We start from the raw sequence: 23,215 nt of genomic DNA, 5'->3' as shown, positions 1-23,215 counted from the left end.
ATCACCAACATCATTAACCAACTATAGACCAATAGCATCAATCCCATTTATTGTAAAAATCATGGAAGGAATGAATGGTATACACCCAACTTATGGAATATCTCGACCAATTCTCTCTCTTGCATGAAACTCAATCTGGTTTTAGGCCTCTGTTTAGCACTGAGGCAGTAATTGCGGCTATCCTGGACAATGTGCGCTACTTGTTTAGTAAGGGCCTCAACGCCCTAATCATACAATTTGACATGAGCTCTGCCTTCGACTTAGTGGACCATGGGAAATTATTACAATGTTTAGACGCAATTGGAATCAGAGAAGAGGTATTAAACTGGTTTCGAGGTTTCCTTACTTCACGCACCTACCAAGTCTGTTTTAATTACGATCTCTCTGATACATGGAGCAATCCATCTGGCGTGCCACAGGGATCGCCATTATCCCCATTGCTCTTTAATGTTTACATGGCCTCATTGGGTGTGCAATTGTCCCAACTGGGGATAAAACTATTTAGCTACGCTGACGACTTCACGATAATTATCCCATTTACTACCTCCGTCTCAGAAGTCACCCCCAAAGCAAGAGAAGTACTGAATTGGATGGAGCAATGGATGACCGAATTCAGACTAAAGCTAAATTCAGAGAAAACAAAATTTTTTATAGCATCACCACGCCCACTTGACACCAAAGCATCATTGTGCATCAATAAACTTAGTTATCCCATTCAGCCCACTATGAAGATACTGGGAGTAACACTGGACCAGAGCCTGACCATGAAAGACCAGGTTGACTCCCTGATTAGAAAGATCTTTCTCACCCTCTGGAAGCTTCGGTCCATCCGAGCTTACTTCGATGTCTCATTATTTAGAATTCTCGTACAATCCCTCATACTGAGTCAACTCGATTATTGTAACATCGCCTACTTGGCACTCTCCCGGAAGAACATGCGGCGATTGCAACTGGTACAAAATGCAGTGGTTAGGTTACTTTGTGGATTGAAGAAGTTTGATCACGTGACACCTTCCTACCGACTTCTGCACTGGCTGCCGATGGAGGCATGTGTGAAATTCAAGTTTGGTTGTTTTTGTTTCAAGGTACTTTACGGCTTAGCCCCTAAATATATAACAGACCTTTTCTCCTTCACAACCAACAGATTCAGTAGAACCTCACATAAGAACTTTGTTTCTCCACCAGTTAGAGGTTGTAAATTTAAAAGTCATCACCAACATCTTCTCTCATATCAAGCAGCTTTATGGGGTAAAGACCTGGAACAAATGCTCGTGCCTACTACTTATAGGGAATTCAGGAAACGCCTAAAAACACATCTATTCCTGAAGTACTTAGGTAACTGATCTATACAATCTTAGTCCTCAACAAATGATCTTTAGAACTGTTACTCATCAATTCTGAACTTTGTTTCATTCCACTCGATCTGTAATACCTTATAATCGTTATAAACCGCATAGAACTTCACGGTCCTGCGGTATATAAACTGTTATTATTATTATTTTTTTTGTTTGTTTGTTGCTCTCTAGGTGGGTCAGGTATTTTATACTTTCAAACTGCATAAAAAGGAGGTGTTGCAGTTTTAGTTAGAAATACAAAAATTTCCAACCTTGATTTTTCTTTACAGCTTTCTTCTATTTATTCTTTTCCCTTTTCTCAGATTTCATTCATTATTATCATCCAATCTTCAATTTTCCACTTTTTACTGCGTGCACCTACATCTCTCTATTTCCTTTCCTTTTTTCTTATTCCCAGTCTTTCATTAATTCTTCTCTCTTTCCCTTCTATCATCTGACCTCTTACTTCCGGCATCTCCTCTGTTTCTCTATCTAGTATCTCTACTTCCCCTTCCATCCAACATCTCCCTTCTCTCTCCACTTCTTTCCAGCATTCTCTTTCTCCCCTTCCTGATGAAGTAACAAAGAGAGAGAGAGTGAGGGTTTTGCCTCCTTTTAAGGAAGAATAATCCAGTTCCAGTGCAGCATCCAGGCACCTTCCATCCACCATCTCCTTTCTCAATCTCTCTCTCATCTTCCAACATATTTCCTCTGTTTCTCCTCCTTCCATTCAGCATCTCCTATCTTTTTATCTCCCTTTCATCCAGCATCTGATCCTCCCCCCTACCATCCAGCAACTCTTTTCTCCCTTCCCCTATTCACTTCTAGCAACTTCTGTTCCCCGCCAATCCCCAGCACTCCTCTACTCCCCCAACTTGCTGTTACTTCCCAGGACCAGCAGAAATGGTGGTGGTGGCAATAAAATTAAAACAGGTGCAGGGCTACAACCTCTATGCACGCTGCTACTAGCTCTGCTTGTTATGCTCCCTCAAAAACAAGAATTCCACATTAAAGGAGGTAGGACTGACAAAGCCAGCAGCAGCATACACAGAGTCCGAGGCACCAAGTAATGTATACAATTTTGTTTTTTGCTGCTGTCACTGCTGCTTATAGTTTCAAGAAGCTGCAGCACTGGTGAATATAGCAGCAGGAGGAAGATCATGGTTGGGGCTGGAGAGCCTCCCCCAGGGCCAGTTTTAGACATTATGGGGCCCAGGGCAGAAATTAAGAAAGGAGATCTCTGATCTCCTCTCCTCTTTGCTCTCCCTCTCCCCCATGATCTTCCCACCATTATTACCACATATAATACAATTTTAGTTTAATTCTTTATGGCAGGGGGAGGCAACACATACATCAATTGCAATGTAATGACTGTAATATGTGAGTTTTTGAAATTTACACCTAAACTAAACTAAACCTTAAGTTTGTATACCGCATCATCTCCACAATTGTACACCTGATATTTTTTTCACCGAACAGGAGGACATAAGTCATTGTTTCTCTTTCTATGGTGTTGTATTGTATGCAGTGTCTGGCTTCTTAAGGGTTCCATTTAATTTTTATCTATACATGTTGTATTTTTATCTATTAACTTTTAGCATGGAATAACACAACTATGACACTACTTTATTCTAGATTAAAAATAAAATTTCTACCTGTGTGGTCTGGTCATTTATCCCCCTCCCCTTTCACAAAACTATAGTGCAGTTTTTAGTGGTGGTAACAGTTCCAATGCTCATAGAATTCCTAGAAGCGTCGGAGCTATTACCTCTGCAGCCGGTGCTAAAAAACACGCTACAGTTTTGTAAGGGGGGAGGGGTAATTTTTCTAATGTGTTGATTCTTCCTCTGCCTTCTCTTAACTCTGTCTTGCCACGGTTTTCTGTCCATTTGTCATTTTTGTCTCTTCTCCTTTCTTCAATTCCAACATTACATCCATCTCCAGTACGAATCTTTTCCTTTCAATTTCTTCCATTTATTTTTCTGCCTCTCTGTCCAGATTTCATTATTACTACCCAGTTTTCAATTGTCTTCTTTTTACTACATCTAATTAAAGGTCTCCTTCTCTTTGCCCCATCCTCACCCTGGCCCTCCCATTCCTCTTTTTCTTCCTCATATTTCTCAGACTTTCATTAACTGTGTCCTCTTCTCCTTCCCTCCTCTCTCTCTCTCCTCCTATTCCATCTAGCATCTCCTCCTTCTTTCCTCTTCCACTGTTTTCCCGCTCTGTCTACACTTCCATTCAATGTCGCCCCTTTTCCCTCTTCCATCCAGAATCTCTTCTACATAACCCCCTCACACACACTTTTTCCACTACAATCATCCAGGATCTCCTCTGTCTCTCTCTCTCTCTATGTCCCCACAATCCATCTTCTCTATTTCTTCCCCATCAACATGTCCTTTTGTTTCTCATCCCCTAGCATTACCCTGTCTCCCTTCCCCATTCAGTATCATCTGTCTCTCCCCCAATAATCCTGTCCCACTCTTTTTTTTTCTTTCCTCCATCATGCCACATGGTCCCACCTCTCTTCCCCTCATCCTACTATTGTCTCATTCTCTCCCACTCTTCCTCCTGATCACTCATGGAAGCCTCTTCCTGGTCCCTTCTTTCTGGAGTGCGGTAAGCCTGTAGGAATTGGGAGCTCACTTTCCTGCCTGCTGTGGGGCTCTAACCCTATGCATGCCATTGTCAGCTTCCCACCCTTCCCTACCTGTCATTCACTTGTTCTCCCTCCTGCTGTCACTGCATGCAAACATAACGAACCCGTGCCACAGTGCCCTAATCCTGTGCATGCTGCAGTAGGCTTCCTTCCTCCCCCTCATGATGTAACTTCCTGTGGCTCGCATAGCAATAGGACCCTGCAGCATGGGTTAGTTTTATTTGCACTCTGCTGCTGCAGCAGCAGCAGCAGCAGCAGGAGAGAGAGGGCAGCAAGTGAGTGATAGGCAGGAAAGGGAGCAAAGCTCTTCTCACCAAACAATTGGGTGCCCCTTGTAATCATAGGGCTCAAGGCAATTGTCCTGTCTGCCCCCTTCTAACGTCAGCCCTGCCCAAGCCTATGTGCAGCTCCCTTTAGAATTGCCCCTAAACAGTCCTTTAAAAACAGCAACGTGAAGAAAGTGATCTTAATACATAAATGAAATATTTTAATTCTAGTTGTGTGTCAAATATGTTTATTTTTAATGTTTTTTGATGTTTTATATTATTAGTTATGATTCTATTATCTTGTTTTTATTGACTTTGACCTTTATTAATTTACTACATAATTTTTCCCTATATCTCTCCCTTAAGCATCCAATAGAAAGGCAGACAATATAGCCTACTAAGCATATTTTTAAAAAATCTACAATATAGACAAATAGTGAATGAGAACAAAGGTACTCACTGCAATGCATTTCTCGAAGGCCGTGATTTTGTCATGTGCCACTTCTTCTCGGATAGCAACATACATGTAAGGAACATAACTGAGGAAATATATTATTCCCCCACAAGCCGAGGCCACTTTTGCTTTAGAGTAGAGCACAGACACCAAGAAACTGCAGAGGAGAAGAGAAAGTAGGAAGGAGAGGTGGAAGATAACAGCAGCAAGGCAAGGAAAGCAGGGGAAGACAAGAAATTATTTAATACTGAAATGACCAAGAAAAAAAGTAACAAGTATATTATGGTGGCACTTATGGAGATGCTGGGACAAAAATCACAAATGTTCTGTATTTGAAAACTAGCAAAATATCCACAAAGAGCAATTCTCAATCTGCAATTCAAATCCAAAAGTGCGTGTCCATAGAAGAAGGGCAATTCTATAGCTTAGTTACACACACATGTGCTGAGATAATTCATACTTATGCACATATGAGCACTATGCACTATTCTAGAAAGTAGTATGAACAAGTAAATGCATTAATGCATAACTGCACAGAGAACATAGGCAGGATGTGGGCAGATCATGGGCAGGACATGGACATGTCTCTCATTTACACAAGTAACCTACAGAATATTATTAAATTACACACATGACGTAGTATTTCGATGTGCCCAGTTATACCTGCCATTGACTTAGTGTAAGTGAGCATACCTTTGTGTGCACAAAGGCAAGTTTATGCCTGTACTCCTCAATGGCATCTACACTATGTGCACAGCTACTATTATAGAATTGGTCATTAGCGCATGCCATCAGAGTGCCAACATGTGGCATCCAGATATAGAACTGCCCCTGTATGACTGAAACACTAGTGCTGAGTTGCCACAAGATTTTGAACCTTCACCATTAAGCTTGCAGGAGGCACAATATGTATAGTCACATCTGCATGCTTTTTCTGTGCGTAGATTTCTGAGAGAAGACTACGGTAAATGCAAAGATTTTAAAATGAAATCTATGGGTAGGCCTTTGATTTTCCCTCCTACCCCAGACACTTTAGAATGCTTCTTTTCAGTGTAAGTAACTAAACACAAACGTGTAATGGAAAAAATATGTGGATTTTTAGGGAAGTTTTCAGAAAGCACATTTATGTCAGGAAACACTTCCTAAAACCATAACTTCTGAATGATGGTGTGCCCTCCTAAGCATATCAGAAGTCAGTGAAAGGGACCTCCATCATGTAGCACAGCTCTGTTATGGAAGGACTCTATGTTTTATTAGACTGAAAAAGGCATGCAGCAATGTGAGTAATTTAAATCAAGAAAATACTACTCTAAGTTTGGTCCTCCAGCCTGCGGGGGGAATACATTTAAAGTCCAGGACTCTTAGAGCAGTCTCAAACTCGGGACATCTAACACCTTCTTTAGCCTGGAGTTGCACATACTGTCAGGGCTAGCACAGTTTACAGCCTGGGGGTGTACATACAAAACATAGGATACTTAGCATTGTCTTCAGCCTGGGGGAGTACATGCAGGGCAGACATGCATAGCCTGAGTCTCCTAATACAGTCTCCATCAGCTAAGAACAGGAGAGGGGAAGAAGAAGCAAAAGAAGGCAGGCGAGAGAAAGGGGCATCGGCGATAGGTAGCTCTGCCCACCCCCGACGTCATCCACTGGAGCACCTCCTTTAAAAGGGAGGGGGCCAACGGTGCTTAATCATTCGGTGTGCGTCAAAGGTGAGCGTTAAAGGCGCTCGCCTTAGCGAGAGCGCATTTGCGAAGGGCCTTAAGAAGGGACGAGCAAAAAGAAACACTAAGGAAGGACATCTACGCAGGCAAGTACCACAAGGGCAACAGGATAGACAAGCAGTAGATAAACAAACACAGTAGTAGCAGAGGGCAATCACAGCAGACACAGAGGACACACACAAGCAACAGGGGTAGCAGGTTTAAAATCAAGAAAAGGACTTCACAGTAACACCGAGGATGCTACACAGATTTCTACACAAGGAGAAGCCACTTCAGACGACAGACCGGCAAGCGGGCAGCAATGGATGCAGCAGACATAAGCAGGATGTTGAGTTTTCTGTATTGTTTGCCATAGGTATGACTACCTCCCCTCTGGGAGGCGGTCTTACGCATGCACTCGATGCGAGGAACTGGAGGGCCTGAAGAAGCATTTCAGACTCCTGAAGTGCAGAATACTGGAATTAGAAGCACTTTGAGCAGTGGAAGAGGAGGACAGAGAGGCAGAAAACTTCATGACAAAGGAAACCGTTGAGGAAGAAGTCAGAGAGTTAGCGAAGTTCCTCGAACAGGCATACGGGGAAGCCATGGAAAATCACCAACAACAGTGGAGCTGCCAAGATACACCTACAGTGAGTGAGGACCATCTGGAGGACAACCACAAGGAAGACGAGTCCGGTACAAGCCAACGCCAGGATGAGGGAAGATAGAAGTGCATAGAGAACACGGACCTATGGCTGGAGAGATATCATACACCAAGGACACAGACCTGCGGCTAGAAAGGCAAAAGAAGATAGAGAGGACAGCAATTGTCGTGGGGGACTCCATCATAAGACAAGTCGACAACCACATAGCGGGAGGAAGACAGGATCGGTTGGTGACCTGCCTACTGGGAGCCAAGGTAGAAGATATAGTGATCCGCATCGACAGGATCATCGACAGCATGGAAGAGGAAGATACGGCGGTGGTGATCCATGTGGGGACAAACAACGTGAGCAACAGAAACCACAGCAGGGAAGGACTGAAGGACCAGTTTCGGATGATAGGAGGGAAGCTAAAGACCAGAAGGGTAGCATTCTCGGAGATCCTGCTGGTACCCAGGGCCGATGAGAAGAGGTAGACAGAGCTGCAAGCAACCAACTCATGGATGAGGCGCTGGTGTGAGGAAGAAGGATTCCACTTTGTGCGCAACTGGACGACGATCTGGGGGAACAGTAAGCTATTCAGGAAGGATGGACTCCACCTCAGCGGAGATGAAACGAGGCTACTTCCAAGGAACATCAAGAGAGAAATTGAGAAGTTTTTAAACTAGGAAGAAGGGGAAAGTCGACCAAGAGTCAATGGTTTGGGAACAAGATATAATTCAAACTAGATTTACCCCGAGGATACCGTGCAGGAAGATAGTGGAGAAGATTTACCAGATCATAGGCAAGACAGAAATCTTGATGGATCAAAAGGAACACAAGAGGGAAGGAAATGCAAGAAAGTAACAGGCCGCAAATTCAAGTGTATGTACACGAACACAAGGAGCCTAAGGAATAAGATGGGGGGAGGAGGGAACATCTTGGATTTGAGGTGCGATTTGCGGGGACTGTTACTGCCCAGGACTGAAGCACTCTTTGATAGCCTGAGCGTCGGGAGCCACATCTCTGCAGGTACTCGCAGAGACAGACGCCCTGACGTCACACGGGTCCTCTTCCCGTGAGTGAAAGGGACGCCGCGACTGCATTCCCCTGGAGAGAACATCTTGGATTTGAGGTGCGATTTGCGGGAACTGTTACTGCCCAGGACTGCAGTGCTCTTTGACAGCCTGAGCCGGAGCGTCGGGAGCCGCATCTCTGCAGGCACTCGCAGGGACAAACGCCCTGACGTCATGTAGGTCCTCTTCCCGCGAGTGAAAGGGACGCCGTGACTGCACTCCCCTGGAGAGAACATCTTGGATTTGAGGTGCGATTTGCAGGGACTGTTACTGCCCAGGACTGCAGCACTCTTTGATAGCCTGAGCCAGAGCGTCGGGAGCCGCATCTCTGCAGGTACTCGCCCTGACGTCACGCGGGTCCTCTTCCCACGAGTGAAAGGGATGCCGCAACTGCGGTGCGTGGCCGCAGGGCATGGCCAAAGGGGCGTGCCCTAAGGGGCACGATCTGCCCCTTGGGAGCCCCTTGGAGACACGGGAAGTACTAACAGTATGTATTAAAGTTGATTACTATGGGGAAAAGAAAGGGGAAAGCAAAAGTGTCTACGCCTATTTTACCTGGACCCATAGACACCTCATTTCTTAGGTCAAAGTCAGGGAGCTGACTCGCTATCAGGAGCATCTCTTAGTCCCCCACGAAGAACTCCCCCACCTCCACCAAATATTCCTGTTGGTCTGGATCCCAAGTTAGGTTCCAGTTCTCAACCAGTGGAAGTCTCTGTGCAACAGGTAACGTCCTCATTAGTTTTTGGGGCGATACCTAAAGCCTTATCCTTTCAAGATGAGGCTTTATTTGCAAGAGACCCCCTGGTAGAGCCATAGGAGGTTACTCTTAAAGATTTATGGCAAATTAATACTAGAATGGAGGGGTTATTAAAGTCAGTGGTGACTCAGAATGTTAAATTTTCACAAGTGATTGATAAGTTGGAAAATGTTGATTCAAATCTGAGGATTATGGAAAAATATATTAGAACAACAGAGCCTCAGGTGGTTACATTGCAAGCAGTGTCTTCAACAGCTATTAAAGATTCTCATATTACCAATATGAGATTTGAGAAAATGGAAAATATTCAAAGAGCAAAAAACCTGCGATTAGTTAACTTTCCATAAACTCAATTATTGTCCCCAGAAATATTGATTCGGAAATATTTTAAGGAAGTATTGGGGTTGACTGACGCAGAAAAATTGCCCATAACAAATTTATATTATATTCCTCAGAGAAAGAAAATTCCAGCAGACTTGGGTGTAGATCAGTTAGAACAAACTGATTTTGATTTAACTGGTTTCCTGGAGGACTCACAAGATATAATTCAAACTAGATCTACCCTATTGATAATGTGCAAAAGAGATAGATAAATCTTTAATCATGAAAGCTTATTTTCGGAATAAGCAAATTAAATTTAGTGGAGATAATGTATTGATTTTTCCATACAATTGAGAAGGAAAGCTTTTTTAGCTTTGAAATCAAGGGTCTTGGCTTTGGGGGCCACATTTTATTTGAAGTTTCCATGTAAATGCTTAATTAAATTTAAAGAAAATGAATATGTATACTGGGACTCTACTCAATTGGAACAATTTTTACAACTTAATGAAGTTAGTTAGACATCACGTGAATTAATATTTGGAGTTCAGATGTATGATTTTTGATCAAAATTATATTGACTGTATCGTTTAGTTTATAACAGGATATTCTCTTCCAATTATGTGGACTTGAGGAGTTAGTGAAATATTCATGAAGTGTTTATTTCTTTTGTTTGTAATTTCCTTTCTTTATTATTATTTGTATGAATGATAATGATGAAAATTTGATAAAATAAAAAAAAAAAAAAAGAAATAAGATGGGGGAATTGGAAGCTATGGCACAAAAAGATCTGTGACGCTGTGCTACCAGGATACAAGCTATACCGCAGAGACAGAGTGGGTAAAAAAGGCGGGGGTATTGCCCTATACGTCAAAGAGGGAATTGAGTCTACCGGAGAGAACATGCCAGATACGAAAAATAAGGTAGAGTCTCTATGGATCAAAATTCCGGGAACAAATGGAACAGAGACGAAGATCGGTATCTACTACCGACCCCCAGGGCAGTCCAAAGAAATTGATGGAGAAATGACGGACAAGATTAAAAGCAACTGCAAGAGAGGCAACGCAGTTATCATAGGTGACTTCAATTATCTGTGGATAGACTGGAACCTAGGCACCTCTGGCTGCAGTAGGGAGACCAAGTTCCTGGATGCTGTAGGTGATTGCTTCCTGGAACAACTTGTCAAGGAAAATATGAGAGGAAATGCAATTCTGGACTTAATTCTAAATGGACTACGAGGACAGGCGCAAGGTGTAGAAGAAGGGACGCTGGGAAGCAGTGATCACAATATGATCCGCTTAAACCTGGACACAGGGGCAAAACATCGATCCAGAACGATGGCCACAGCACTGAACTTCCGAGAAGGGAATTACGAAGGATGAGACTCATGGTGGGGAAGAAGATTAAGAAGATTAAGCACTGTAAAAACGCTAGAGCAAGCATGGTCCCTTTTTAAGGACACAGTCACCAAGGCGCAAAATCTATATATACCGCATATTAACAAGGAATCCAAGAGGAAAATGAACAAGGAACTGGCGTGGCTCACTGTAGTGATGAAGGAAGCGATCAGAGACAAGAAGACTTCGTTTAAGGAATGGAAAAGGTCAAAAACGGACGAAAACTGGAAAAAACACAAACAACATCAAAGCAGGTGCCATAAGGCGGTAAGAGGGGCCAAAAGAGACTACTAGGAAAAAACAGCCAAGGAGGCAAAAAACCTCAAGCCGCTCTTTTGATATATTAAGAGGAAACAACCCGCAACGGAAACGGTGGGGCTGCTGGATGACCATGGAATAAAGGAAGTGCTAAAGGAGGACAATGCCATCGCCAACAAACTGGACACATTTTTTGCATCTGTATTTACCGAAGAGGATATACACAACATACCCGAAGCCGACAGGCTATACACGGGAAATTGACAGAGTTCACGGTCAGTCTAGAAGAGGTATGCAGGCAGATTGATAGGCTTAAAAACAATAAATCCCCAGGACCGAATGGCATCCATCTGAGGGTAATCAAGGAACTAAAAGGGACTATAGCTGAACTGCTTCAACTAATAGCCAATCTGTCTGATCAAATCAGGAAGGATTCCATAAGACTGGAAAGTGGCAAATGTTACGCCGATCTTCAAGAAAGGTTCGAGGGGAGATCCGGGAAACTATAGAACAGTGAGTCAGACCTCGGTACCGGGAAAGATGGTAGAGGCGCTGATAAAGGACCGCATCACTGATCACCTTGATGAACACAATCTGATGAGGACCAGCCAGCATGGCTTCAGCAAAGGAAAATCTTGCTTGACGAACTTGCTGCATTTCTTCAAGGAAGTAAACAGGCAGATAGATAAGGGTGACCCGGTAGACATTGTATATCTAGATTTTCAGAAGGCGTCTGACAAGGTTCCACATGAACGACTACTTCGAAAAATTGCAAGCCATGGAATCGAGGGTGAAATACTTACGTGGATTAAAAACTGGCTGGCGGATAGGAAACAGAGAGTGGGGGGTAAATGGACAATACTCGGATTGGAAAAGCATCACGAGTGGAGTGCCACAGGGTTCGGTGCTTGGACCCGTACTCTTCAACATATTTATAAATGACCTGGAAATTGGTACGACGAGTGAGGTGATTAAATTTGAAGATGATACGAAGTTATTCAGAGTAGTGAAGATGGAGGAGAATTGCAAAGACCTGTAACGGGACATAAACACGCTCGAGAAATGGGCCACGACATGGCAAATGAGGTTTAACGTGGATAAGTGTAAGGTGATGCTTGTCGGTAACAAAAAATCTTATACACAAATACAGGATGTCCGGTGCAGTACTTGGAAACCCCCCCCCTCCAGGAAAGAGACTTGGGAGTACTGGTCTCCAAGTCAATGAAGCTGTTCACGCTATGTGCGGCAGCGGCGAAAAGGGTGAACAGAATGCTAGGAATGATTAAGAAGGGGATCACAAACAGATCAGAGAAGGTTATCATGCTGTTGTACCGGGCCATGGTACTCCCCCACCTAGAATACTGTGTCTAGCACTGGTCCCCTTACTTAAAGAAGGACACGGTACTACTCGAAAGGGTCCAGAGAAGAGCGATTAAAATGGTTAAGGTGCTGGAGGAGTTGCTGTACAGTGAGAGATTAGAGAAACTGGGCCTCTTCTCCCTTGAAAAGAGGAGACAGAGGGGACATGATTGAAACATTCAAGATAATGAAGGGAATAGACTTAGTAGATAAAGACAGGTTGTTCACTCTCTCCAAGGTAGGGAGAACAAGAGGGCACTCTCTAAAGTTGAAAGGGGATAGATTCTGTACAAACGTAAGGAGATTCTTCTTCACCCAGAGAGTGGTGGAAAACTGGAACACAATTCCAGAGGCTGTTATAGGGGAAAACACACTCCAGGGATACAAGACAAAGTTAGACAAGTTCCTGCTGAAGCAGAACGTACGCAGGTAAGGCTAGTCTCAGTTAGGGCACTGGTCTTTGACCTAAGGGCTGCCGTGTGAGTGGACTGCTGGGCATGATGGACCACTGGTCTGACCCAGCAGTGGCTATTCTTATGTTCTTATGTTACTGTAACATTCCCAGTCTTCTCTTAGTCATCCTAAAGCCATGTATTAACCTCTCTGCTGCAAATTACCAGAACATTATGGTGGCCACTGCATAGATGGAGAGAAAGAGCCATATGATGAAAACATCACTGTGCATCAGGACCTTGCCATACTTCAGGATGGCGGTGAGAGCAGTGACAGAGATGGAGAGTTGAACAAATCCTGTGATAAACCAGGCAACCCAGTGCACTGCATTGTTTAAACCCATCATCTTCATCACCTGAAATAGAGAGAAACATGACAAGTGAAGTAATCTCCAAATACAGAATCAGATGGAATAAAGGAGGTTTCCCAATTTTCTTTCTAGGGAGCACCAGGTATTCTGAGGGCAATTTTCAAAGCCATTTAGAGAGATAAAATGCATTTTAGTCATGAGCACTGGCCATCTGAAAATTGCTCTCCCTCAATGCAGGTTTAGGTCAGAGGAGATTAAAAAAAAAAAAGCAGATTGTATATTTATCTCTACACACTTACCTTCCAGCAAGATTCAACCACCACAAAAAGTAGGTACAAATGTAGAAAGATCACAGAAAGGCTGAAAACAAAACATGTGCAAACTTTTGCTTGGATACTGGTGCAAAGCAGAATAAAAGGGCAGTTATATAACCTAGGTATGTAAAAGTTTAAAATAATGACACATACATATGGAAAAGCATACTTAACTTGCATAGCATGAAGTTGCAATGCAGGTATACAAAGAAGTGGAGCATGGGTCACACCATCTTCCTTTTTTCAGCATACTACTTTTTTCCCATGGCACTCAGGTCAGTGCCACTCTTCCTGGCTGGTCCTGATCACACCCCATTCTTTCACTCTAAGCTGTGAAAGAGGCCTGCTGCTGTGCCTTGTCCAATCCAATCTGATGCTAACTTTCTGCCATACAGTAGGCTTCCTGAACGGGCTTAGAATGAAAATCCCCATGAGGCTTTTTGTCTTAGCTGCTCCAACTGCAGATGAGTTCTAGGTCTGCCAAGAAACTTGCACAAAGTAGGAAATGTCAAGGTACAGGGAACTGAAGAAGAAAAAAATGTTAGATACCAGAGAGGGGAGAAAGGGAAAAGGATTTGCTAGCCCATAGTATGGGGAAGAAAGGGGACAGAGAAATTCTAGAGAGGAACAGGAAAAAGTTGGACTTCAAGATGGAAGGAAATGAAAGAGAAAGAAATACTGGACTGTGAGGAAGAGAGGTCAGAGAGATGTTGGATTTCATAGAGGAAGGAGAAGTGAGAGGGGTGCACAGAAAAGTGCTGGACTACATGGGGAAAGGAGAAGAGAGAAAGGAAAGATGCTAGACCACTAGGGGTATAGGATTTTCGGAAATGAAAATCCAGACCTGTGGCCCTGCCTCCAAGTCACACCCCATTCCGCCCAGCCCCACCCCCTCAACCTGTTTGCTTGTTGGGATGGTATATGTGCATACACTGGTGTGACATCACCACGCTGCATCTGTGCATGCGCAGATGCCATCCTGACATTGCTCGTTGCTAGAAGCTTGTCAAAACCTGGACAAAGGGCTGGGTTTGGAAAAACCATCCGGACCCCCTTAACATGTCCTTAAAAAGGAGGACCTGTCTGGGAAATCCTGAAATCTGGTAGAGGGGAAAGAGAGCAGGGCTAGTTGATGCCGGACTGCATGGGGGAAGGTGGAAACAGATGAAATGCTAGGGGAGGGACAGGAAGGTGCTGGGCTATGCAGGGGAGAGGACTGTTTGGGTGTCCAGACAGAATTCCAAAAACTGGCAGTTTGCCAAGTTTTAGAAGGCCCTGAGCTCGGAACCATGCTTGGAGGCGCTCCAGACACAACTGAGTTTAGGGATGAAAAGATGAGGTTTTGTGTGGGGTCAGGTCTGGTGCGAAACTGGGACAGAACTTGGCAGGGCTAAGGGGAGAGTGTGATGCAGTGGTTAAAGCTACAGCCTAAGCACCCTGAGATTATGGGTTCAAACCCATGCTACTCCTTGTGATCCTGGACAAGTTGCTTAATCCCCCCATTGCCCCAGGTACATTAGATAGATTGTGAGCCCGCCAGGACAGACAGGGAAAAATAAATAAATGTCCTCTTTTTTTCGTTACAAAATCTGGTAACGCTAGGGTTGCTGGATTATGGGGATAGGAAAAAGAAAGAGGAGAAGATGCTAGACTGGAGCACAGGATTGAAGGAAACAAGGAGACAATAACATTTTTTTTAAGGAATCTCATTAACTGGAATATGTCAGTTTGGGAAAATACATCTCTCTGATAATGCATTATGTTTAATTCATTCTTGATATATCGCACATCGCGAGGCATCTATGCAGTTTACATAATGTTAATACTTGCGGGACAAGCAATCTGATTGCTCCACAGATGCTCTAGCAGGCCTCTATCACTGGCTACAAGTATTTTTTTTTCTTTTTATTTTGTTTTAATGTTGGAGTAATTTTATAAAAGAACACCTAGGTCCAAATATCACAAAAGGAGATTATGTACTTACCCTGGTAAGCACTTTCCAGGAGATAGGTGAGACATTCTAGCGTCTAGAATGTCTCACCCTTCTACTGGAATCTAAGCTTACCAGGGTAAGTACATAATCTCCTTTTCCAGTGCAATAGGTGAGACATTCTAGACCACAGGGACGTACAAAAGCAGTCACCCAGAAACAACTAGGGAGCGCTTGCTGCACCAGCCCTTAAGACCTAGGACCCGAAGGCCGAGTCCTGCCTGGCAGCAACCTCCACTCTGTAGAATTTGGCAAACGTATGAAGAGAAGACCAAGTCACTGCCCTGCAAATCTTCTCAGGAGGAACAGATCTACCTTTGGCCCATGAAGAAGCCAAACTCCTGGCAGAATGTGCCTTAACTGAGACAGGGGACTGTTTCTCTGCAAGAATGTAGGTGGACGAAATGGCTCTACGGATCCACCTGGAAATCGTGGCCTTAGAAGCACAAACAGATGGTCAGAAAGGTAAAACTCGTTAGTGACCTCCAAATAACGTGACAGCACCCTGTGCATGTCCAACTTCTTCAACAGTCGATCCTGATCTGTCGGCTGAAAAACAGGCAAACACACTTCCTGATTGACTTGGAAAGCTGAAAACACCTTTGGCAAAAAGGAAGGAACTGTCCGTAGAGAAACTCCAGTTTCTGAAATTCGGAGAAAAGGTTCTCGACAAGACAATACTGGCAATTCGAAAACCCTATGGACAGAAGTGATGGCGACCAGAAAAGCAGTCTTGATGGTTAAATTGAGGACAGAAGCAAGCCCAGACAGTACTACGTTAAGGTCCCAGGCCTGGAATGGATTCTTAACGAGCAGCCATACCTGAAGAGCCCCCTTCAAAAATCGCGCAAATCCGAATGCGACACCAAAGAAAACCGACTGTCCCGGTGATGAAAATAGGACAGACTGGAGAGAGGAGTCCAAGATGGCGACGGAGTGAGTCACGTCTGAAAGCTGCTCCTATTCTGTTTTAGCAATTTCTATTTTCAATTAAATTTTTTTACCCTTACTATGCCTAAGCGCAGAGGCAAACAGAGAGGCGTTATTCCAGCCTCATCTGGTACTTCAACGACGAGACAGGTGGCAATTACAACATATGCCACATCGGCTGGATCGGGCATATCCGCTGACTGAGGTGGGCAGACCTCGGTCTTGGAGACCGAGGTTTCGGTTAGCCCTTTGGGCCCTGGAGCTCCTCTGCGTCCCGGGAGGATGTCGGGGATGCCGTCGGCAGTGCAGGAGGTGCCGGAGACGAGTTCTCCATTGATGCTGCTGAGTTCACCCCTGACCCCGGAAGTAATCCATGGCTTGTGGACTCTCTTGCAGTCGACACTGAAGAATGGAGGAGCAGTTACCTGCGAGGAAGCAGGGATAGAGGAGCAGGGAGCTATTGGGGTAATCCCCGGAATATCTTTGCCCCCTCCTCTAGTAAGACCTGAAGTTATCGACATGGAAGCAATCTGGAGTGGACTTGAATCAATACATAAGGTATGCTCCCAATTTTTTTCTTTAATATAGAGTACTAATTTGCAAGTAAAAACTTTGGAGGAGAAACTCCTAAAGCAGTCCAATAGAATGGACAACCTGGAAAAATCAATGTCAGAAGTGAAGGTTTCCATGAATTTACATTTGAAGGAAAAGTCTTTGCTTGTTAGAAAAATGGAAAATTTGGAAAATGCAAATAGAAATTTAAATCTTAGACTGTTGAACTTTCCGGTATCCAAATTTCAAACTCCAAGAGACCTATTTAATTCCTTCTTACAATCAGTGCTGAAATTTCCTGAAAATAATATGCCACCGCTCCAAAAGTTATACTATTTGAATATTCCCAAAGAAGACAAAGGCAAAGGGACTATACCAGGAGACTTGGACTGGTATGCTGGAATTCAAGAAGAAACAATTGTTAGAGCAACTCTATTGGTAACCTTCGTTTTTCTTCAGGATAAAGAGGCAGTTCTTCATCTATTCTATAGGACTGAGAATGTGGAATTTCACGGCTCCAAAGTATCAATATTTCCTGATGTATCAAAATAGACACAAGCCAGACAGAAGAAATTCCTGGCCTATCGTCGGTTAACCTTGAGTATGGGAGCAACTTTTCAGTTACGTTTCCCCTGTAAATGCTGTCTTACCTATCAGAATGTTAGATATATATTTTATGACCCTGATCAATTAAATTTTTTTCTAGAGGGTAAGACGGCACCTAGAGCTCCAGATTCTCCCATGGAATCCTTCACCCAGGCAGATGTTTAAATCCAACCGCACTCTGTAATGTGATTTGTTATGAGTTTTTTCTTTTAGATCCAACTTCCCTTGGAGGTGATGGACTTCCTCTCTTCATTTTGTGGACTCTGATTAGTCACATATGTGTAATTACTTTATAATTTATTGTCTGTTTCCTTTTTCAATTGTTAATTTCCTTAGATTGTTAAACAATTTTGTAAAAAAATACAAAAAAAAATAAAAAAAAATAGGACAGACTGGCAACCTGGACTCGCAGAGAAGCCACCGTGAGGCCCTTATCCAGACCAGTTTGGAGAAAAGCAAGGACCCTCAACACCAGAGCCAAATAATGGTCCACCTGCTCCTGGGCACACCAGTGTTGGAAGGACTTTCACGCCTTAGCATAGGCTGACACTGTGGATGACTTCTTAGACCTGAGAAGTGTAGCTATCACAAGTGTAGCTATCACAGCCTTTATGTTCTAAGGCTGCACGCTCAAGAGCTAAGCTGTAAGAGCAAAGCGAACCGGATCTTCCATGGATACAGGGGCCCTGAGTGAGAAGGTCCGGATAGATGTTCAGGTGCAGATTGCATCCCACACGCAGCCGCATCAGATCCCTGTACCATGATCTTCAAGGCCAGTTGGGAGCTACCAGAACAACACACCCGAGATGAGCTGCAATCCTCCAAAGGACCCGGTCGATCATCGGCCAAGGCAGAAAGACATAAAAAAGAACTTCCTGAGGCCATGGCTGCATGAGCGCATCGAGCCCCTCACTTCCGGGCTTGGATCTGCAATTGAAGAAGCGTGTCGCCTTCTTGTTTCATGCCGTGGCCATGAGGTTGAGGCAGGGCTACCCCCAATGCCTCACAATTCCCTGAAATGCTTCCTGCGACAGGGCCCACTTGCCAGGATTCAGAGTCTGACGGATGAGGAAGTCTGCTTGAACGTTGTCCACTCCAGTCACATGCGCTGCTGTCAGCGCCAGGAGATGATGTTCCGCCCAAAGAAAAAGAAGGTGGGCCTCCTGAGCCAATGGAGAGCTCTTGGTTCCTCCCTGACGACTGACATAGGCCACTGCCGGGCCATTTGTCTGGCCTTGAGAGATGCAGAGGACCTAGACCGCCTATCCCTCCAGGGTCCTCTGCATCTCTCAAGGCCAGACAAATGGCATGGAGCTCCAGACGGTTGATCGACCACTTCCTCTGTGACAGAGTCCAGCAGCCCTGAAGAGGACAACGATTGCAGTGAGCTCCCCAACCCTGAAGGCTGGCATCCATCGTGACCACAATCAAGGAGGCAATGTGCAACAGAACTACCCCTGGCAGAAAAACTCAGGATGAAGCCACCAGGTCATACTCACTCTGGCCTCCAGAGTCCATGGCAGGCTCATCTGTAAGGCATCTCGGTGGGGCATGAACCAATCTGAACAGAGACTATGCAAATTCCAGCTTGTAGCCTGACTGAATCATTTCCAAGACCCACTGATCTTCTGTAATGCGCACCCAGGCAGAAACTCCGAGAGTCGACCCCATATCCTCAGAGGGGCATGCAGTTCCCTGGCATCATTGTGTCTTTTGAACAGGTCATGCAGGATGGGCGGCAGAAGGCTGGGAACTTCTTTTTAAAAAGTAGCCAAGCCAGAGTTGCCTTGGAGTTGGAATCACCAGTTCTCTGCTGAACCCAGGGCATTCAGAATGCCAAAATAGAATACGCTGACACCTTTACCAGCACTTTCAAAAGGTCATATAAGGCATCCGCCATGTAATCTATCCCAGTCATCAGAAACTAAGGAGGAGGCTCCACGGCATCAGTCTCCAGCATCTCCAGTCTCCAGCCGAGCGAGACAGGCGCGTGCCACAAAGGATGTTACCACAGCAGCTTTAATTCCTAAATTAACTGTTTTAAAAACTTTCCTGAGAACCACATCCACCCGGCGGTCCTGCATATCTATCAACACAATCCCTCCATTACTGGATAGAGATGTGCGCCGCTACCTTCAGCTGTCCCAAAAGTTGCCGACACTCCTGCGCCAGTGGATACAAGAGGGACATAGCACTGGAATTCCGTAAAGGACCTTCCGGAGAGTCAAACTGCTCAGAGACCATAAAACTCATATCCAGATGCCGGGGAAAGGTCGCAGATTGTGAGTGCACACTACAAAGCCAGGTAGAAGTGGAAGAAGTGAGCTGGTAGCACTGCAAACTTAAACAAGCACACAACAGCCGGATCATCTCCAGGGTCCAGAGCTCCCATGAGATCTGCGGATCCAGCACCCAAGTTCAGATCCTGCAATCCGGGAAGTGCTGCACTATCAAACAAATGATCAGCGAGGTCTGGATCAGCTGCAGGATCCCCCCCGAATAGGGTGGGAAGGAGGAACAAATGGCGAAGGCGAAGAGACCCCCGAGGACACCCACTGCCCAGAGACGTAGCAGGGGGAACAGAAGAGCACCCAGCAGCTGGACCCCTGGTTTAAATTTCGGACCACAAAAATCTCAAACTCTGAAAAGGTATCTGGTCCCTGGGGCATAGAGTCACCCTTAGATAACTTAGACTTGCATTTCTTAGGCTGCGGAGGGTCCATCTCGCGGCTGACAGAAGAATCTGTAGAACCAAGCCTCAAAAGCAATGGTGGCCACCCCGATGGGCTAGCTGAGCATAGAATCACCTGCTTCTGTGGAGGGGAGAGTATACCAGTAATCACCGTCCCCCCAACCGTGCCGCGGAGCACGTGGCGCAAGGATGCTCCAAAAGCACTAAATCTGCACAAACTGTACCTGAATCCACAATAGGAGACCCTGAGGACTCCTTCCCAGCACTTTTCCAGGCAAAAATGCCAATTTCCAAGAAGCAGGGAGAAGTAGAAAAAAGATCGCATGGTTGCCGGCACCAAATTCATGCCAAAAATATGCTAAAAAAACACACTTCCCGAAAACAAAAACAGCGATTTTTAGGATTTTTCAGGTGGGGGAACACAGAGGAACATTGGAAACTACAGAAATCCCCTCAAAATTCACTTTTAAAATTCATTCTTGGAGCTTGTCAGCTCGTCTGTACTCACTGATACCAGAGACACCTGCTTCCAGCCTTTTCATTAGCCGGTTCAAAATTCACTGCATCCAATGCTGAGAATGCTTCCTCCAAACTGATCTTTGGCCTGCCGGCCAAACTCCACTGTCTGACGATGCCCTCACCCCTGTGGACCACTGGATGCACACCAGGACAGGTGAAGATGTGAAAACGCAGCCGGCACGTTACAGAACACCGCTGAGCTCCCTAAGCATGCCAAGCAGTGTACACTCAACCCCCTGCTTAACAGGGAGAGAAACTAGGTCAGGGACAGCCCTGAGCTCCAAAGAACACTATGCAGACTGGATAACAGGTACCCCGAAGGGATCGGCCTGTCAGCTACAGACCACAGTCTATGAATTCTCAAGCAGGCAAAGCTTCAAAGCCACTGGAAATGCAAAAATAACTGCGAAAACAATAAAACTATGTTGAATTAAAAACAATAAAAGGAGGAGAGCAGAACACACACAGCTGCAGTATACATATAGAAGGGAAAGACTGCTAGAGGGCGCTAAACTAGTCTGTGAAGTACACTGGAGGCAGAGTGAAAAATCCAGAGTGGATCCCTTCTGTAGCATGCGGGTATGGGGAAATAACCCTATGGTCTAGACAACCGATTTCTTAATCAAAATCTCTGAAATTGAAAAAGAAGATTTTCCATTTATCATGATTACTTTTGACGTCAAGTCCCTTTACACATCTATCCCGCAACAAGAAGCTCTGACAATAGTTAAAGACACACTAGAATCACGTATAAAACCAGCACTCATTCCGACTGATTTTTTTTCTTACTTTAGCTCGGATAGCTATGACAGAGAATTTTTTTCTATACAATGGCCAATTGTATAAACAAAAATCAGGAGTGGCCATGGGAGCTACATTTGCTCCCTCAATTGCTAATCTTTTTATGGCAAATTTTGAATCAGAATGGGTGGCTCATTCCCCTTTTGGCAATAAATTATTTAAATGGTTTCGTTTTATTGACGACATTTTTGCACTATGGAAGGGTTCCAATGAAGAATTGAATCTATTTTTTCAGTGGTTGAAATCGTGCAATGTAAACATACAGTTCACCATGCATAATTCCTGTGATTCAATTTCTTTTTTAGATCTTAATATTCGTCAAGTTCATGATCATTTTGAAACTGACACGTACACTAAACCAACAGATTGTAATACTTTTTTGAATTATCGAAGTTGTCATCCGCCGAAATTGAGGGACAGTCTCCCGTTTTCACAGTTTCTACGTTTAAAAAGGAATTGTTCTTCGACAAGAACATTTAAAGTTCAATCCAAAGTATTAGCTCAAAAATTAAGCAACCGTGGCTATCCCGATGCTGTTATTAAAAGAGCTTTTAAACGTGCTAAATACTTAAATCGAGACCTTATCATGCACGGTACAAGCAAGAAGAATGCCCGGAAAGTCGCAGTGTTCCCGCTAAGCTGCGCTGGCGCACAAAATATTACCTCGCAGCGCACAAGTTTCTCGTCACAGCGCACACAGTGTAGAGCACAGTTCTTCAACCGCCGGTCCGCAAACAAAATCTTGCCGGTCCGCGAAGGATTCGGTCCCCGCCGCAACGAAAGGCCGGCGTCAGCTGACTTGCAACTTCCTGTTGCAGTCGCTGTGCCGGGACTCCTGCCTTCGCCGGGACTCCTGCCTTCCACCGCGTTTGCCTCCTGCCTTGTCTCCGCACCTCCAGACCAGCAGCGGCAGCTGTGTATGCTTTTAACTTCGGCACAGAGCTGCCCCTAATCAATAGTTTAGCGCGGTTTCATAAGGCAGCCTCGGGGCCTTTGCTAGGCCGGCCCACATCGCATCATCGAAGCGGGCCGGCTATCAAAGGCCCCGAGGCTGCCTCATGAAACCGCGCTAAACTATTGATTAGGGGCAGCTCTGTGCCGAAGTTAAAAGCATACAGAGCTGCCGCTGCTGGTCTGAACTCTTGGGCCGCTGAAGGAGGGCAAAAAGCAGCTGTCCTGGAGGTTTCCCTTCCTCTCGCCTTTACAGGTTCCTTTTTTCCACCTTTTTTTTTTTTCCTTCAAACGGCAACGGGCCCCAGCATCGACATCAATCAAGTAAGTTCCACTGTCAATCAAGCGGTTCTGCTCGGCCAAAGCTTCCCCTGTGACATGAGCCACCCTCAGGGGAAAGAAAGTGACCCACAAAGGTGAGGGGAAGGGGGGCAGATGATGGAAGTTGGGGGGGGGGGGAGAGAGAGAGAGAGAGAGAAGGGGCAGATGATGGAATGGAGGAGATGAGAGAGAGAGAGAAGGGGACAGATGATGAAAGTGAGAAGAAGGGAGAGAGAGCAGAAGGCAGATGGATGTCAGTTGAGAAGGGAGAGCAGATGCTGAATGGAAGTGGGGAAAGAACACATACTGGATGGAAGGAGGAGATAAATAAAGGGGGAAGAAAATAGTAAGATAATGGAGGGGTGAGGGAAAGGGGTGACAAGCTGTGTGTAGACACAGTGAAAAGAGGGAAACGGGACTAAATAGTAAGAAAGAATTTAATTTAGATGGAGGCAGAAAATAGAGAAGGAAGACCAGAGAAGAAAAGGGAAGAGAGAGCAGAGAATGATCAGATCTGAGTGGAGGAAATGAGAAGAGAGATATGCTAAAAA

At 44.8% G+C, this 23,215-nt stretch overlaps 1 protein-coding gene across 6 annotated transcripts in view; it reads right to left on the bottom strand.

The window, feature by feature from the left end:
- ABCA2 (ATP binding cassette subfamily A member 2) overlaps positions 1-23,215 on the bottom strand; it is a 602,913-nt gene that overhangs the window by 223,842 nt on the left and 355,856 nt on the right. For all 6 annotated transcript variants that reach the window (XM_033959797.1, XM_033959792.1, XM_033959793.1 and 3 more), the window contains 2 exons: positions 12,843-13,033; positions 4,720-4,870 (listed from right to left, as the gene is read on the bottom strand). In XM_033959797.1, the coding sequence (XP_033815688.1) occupies positions 4,720-4,870; positions 12,843-13,033 (342 nt within the window). The remainder of the gene's footprint in view (positions 1-4,719; positions 4,871-12,842; positions 13,034-23,215) is intronic.

This window comes from Geotrypetes seraphini, chromosome 10 (genome assembly GCF_902459505.1).
Source record: "Geotrypetes seraphini chromosome 10, aGeoSer1.1, whole genome shotgun sequence".
Taxonomy (NCBI): Eukaryota; Metazoa; Chordata; class Amphibia; order Gymnophiona; family Dermophiidae; genus Geotrypetes; species Geotrypetes seraphini.
The sequence above is the reverse complement of the archived record's forward strand: the minus strand, read 5'-3'. Positions and strand labels throughout refer to the sequence as shown.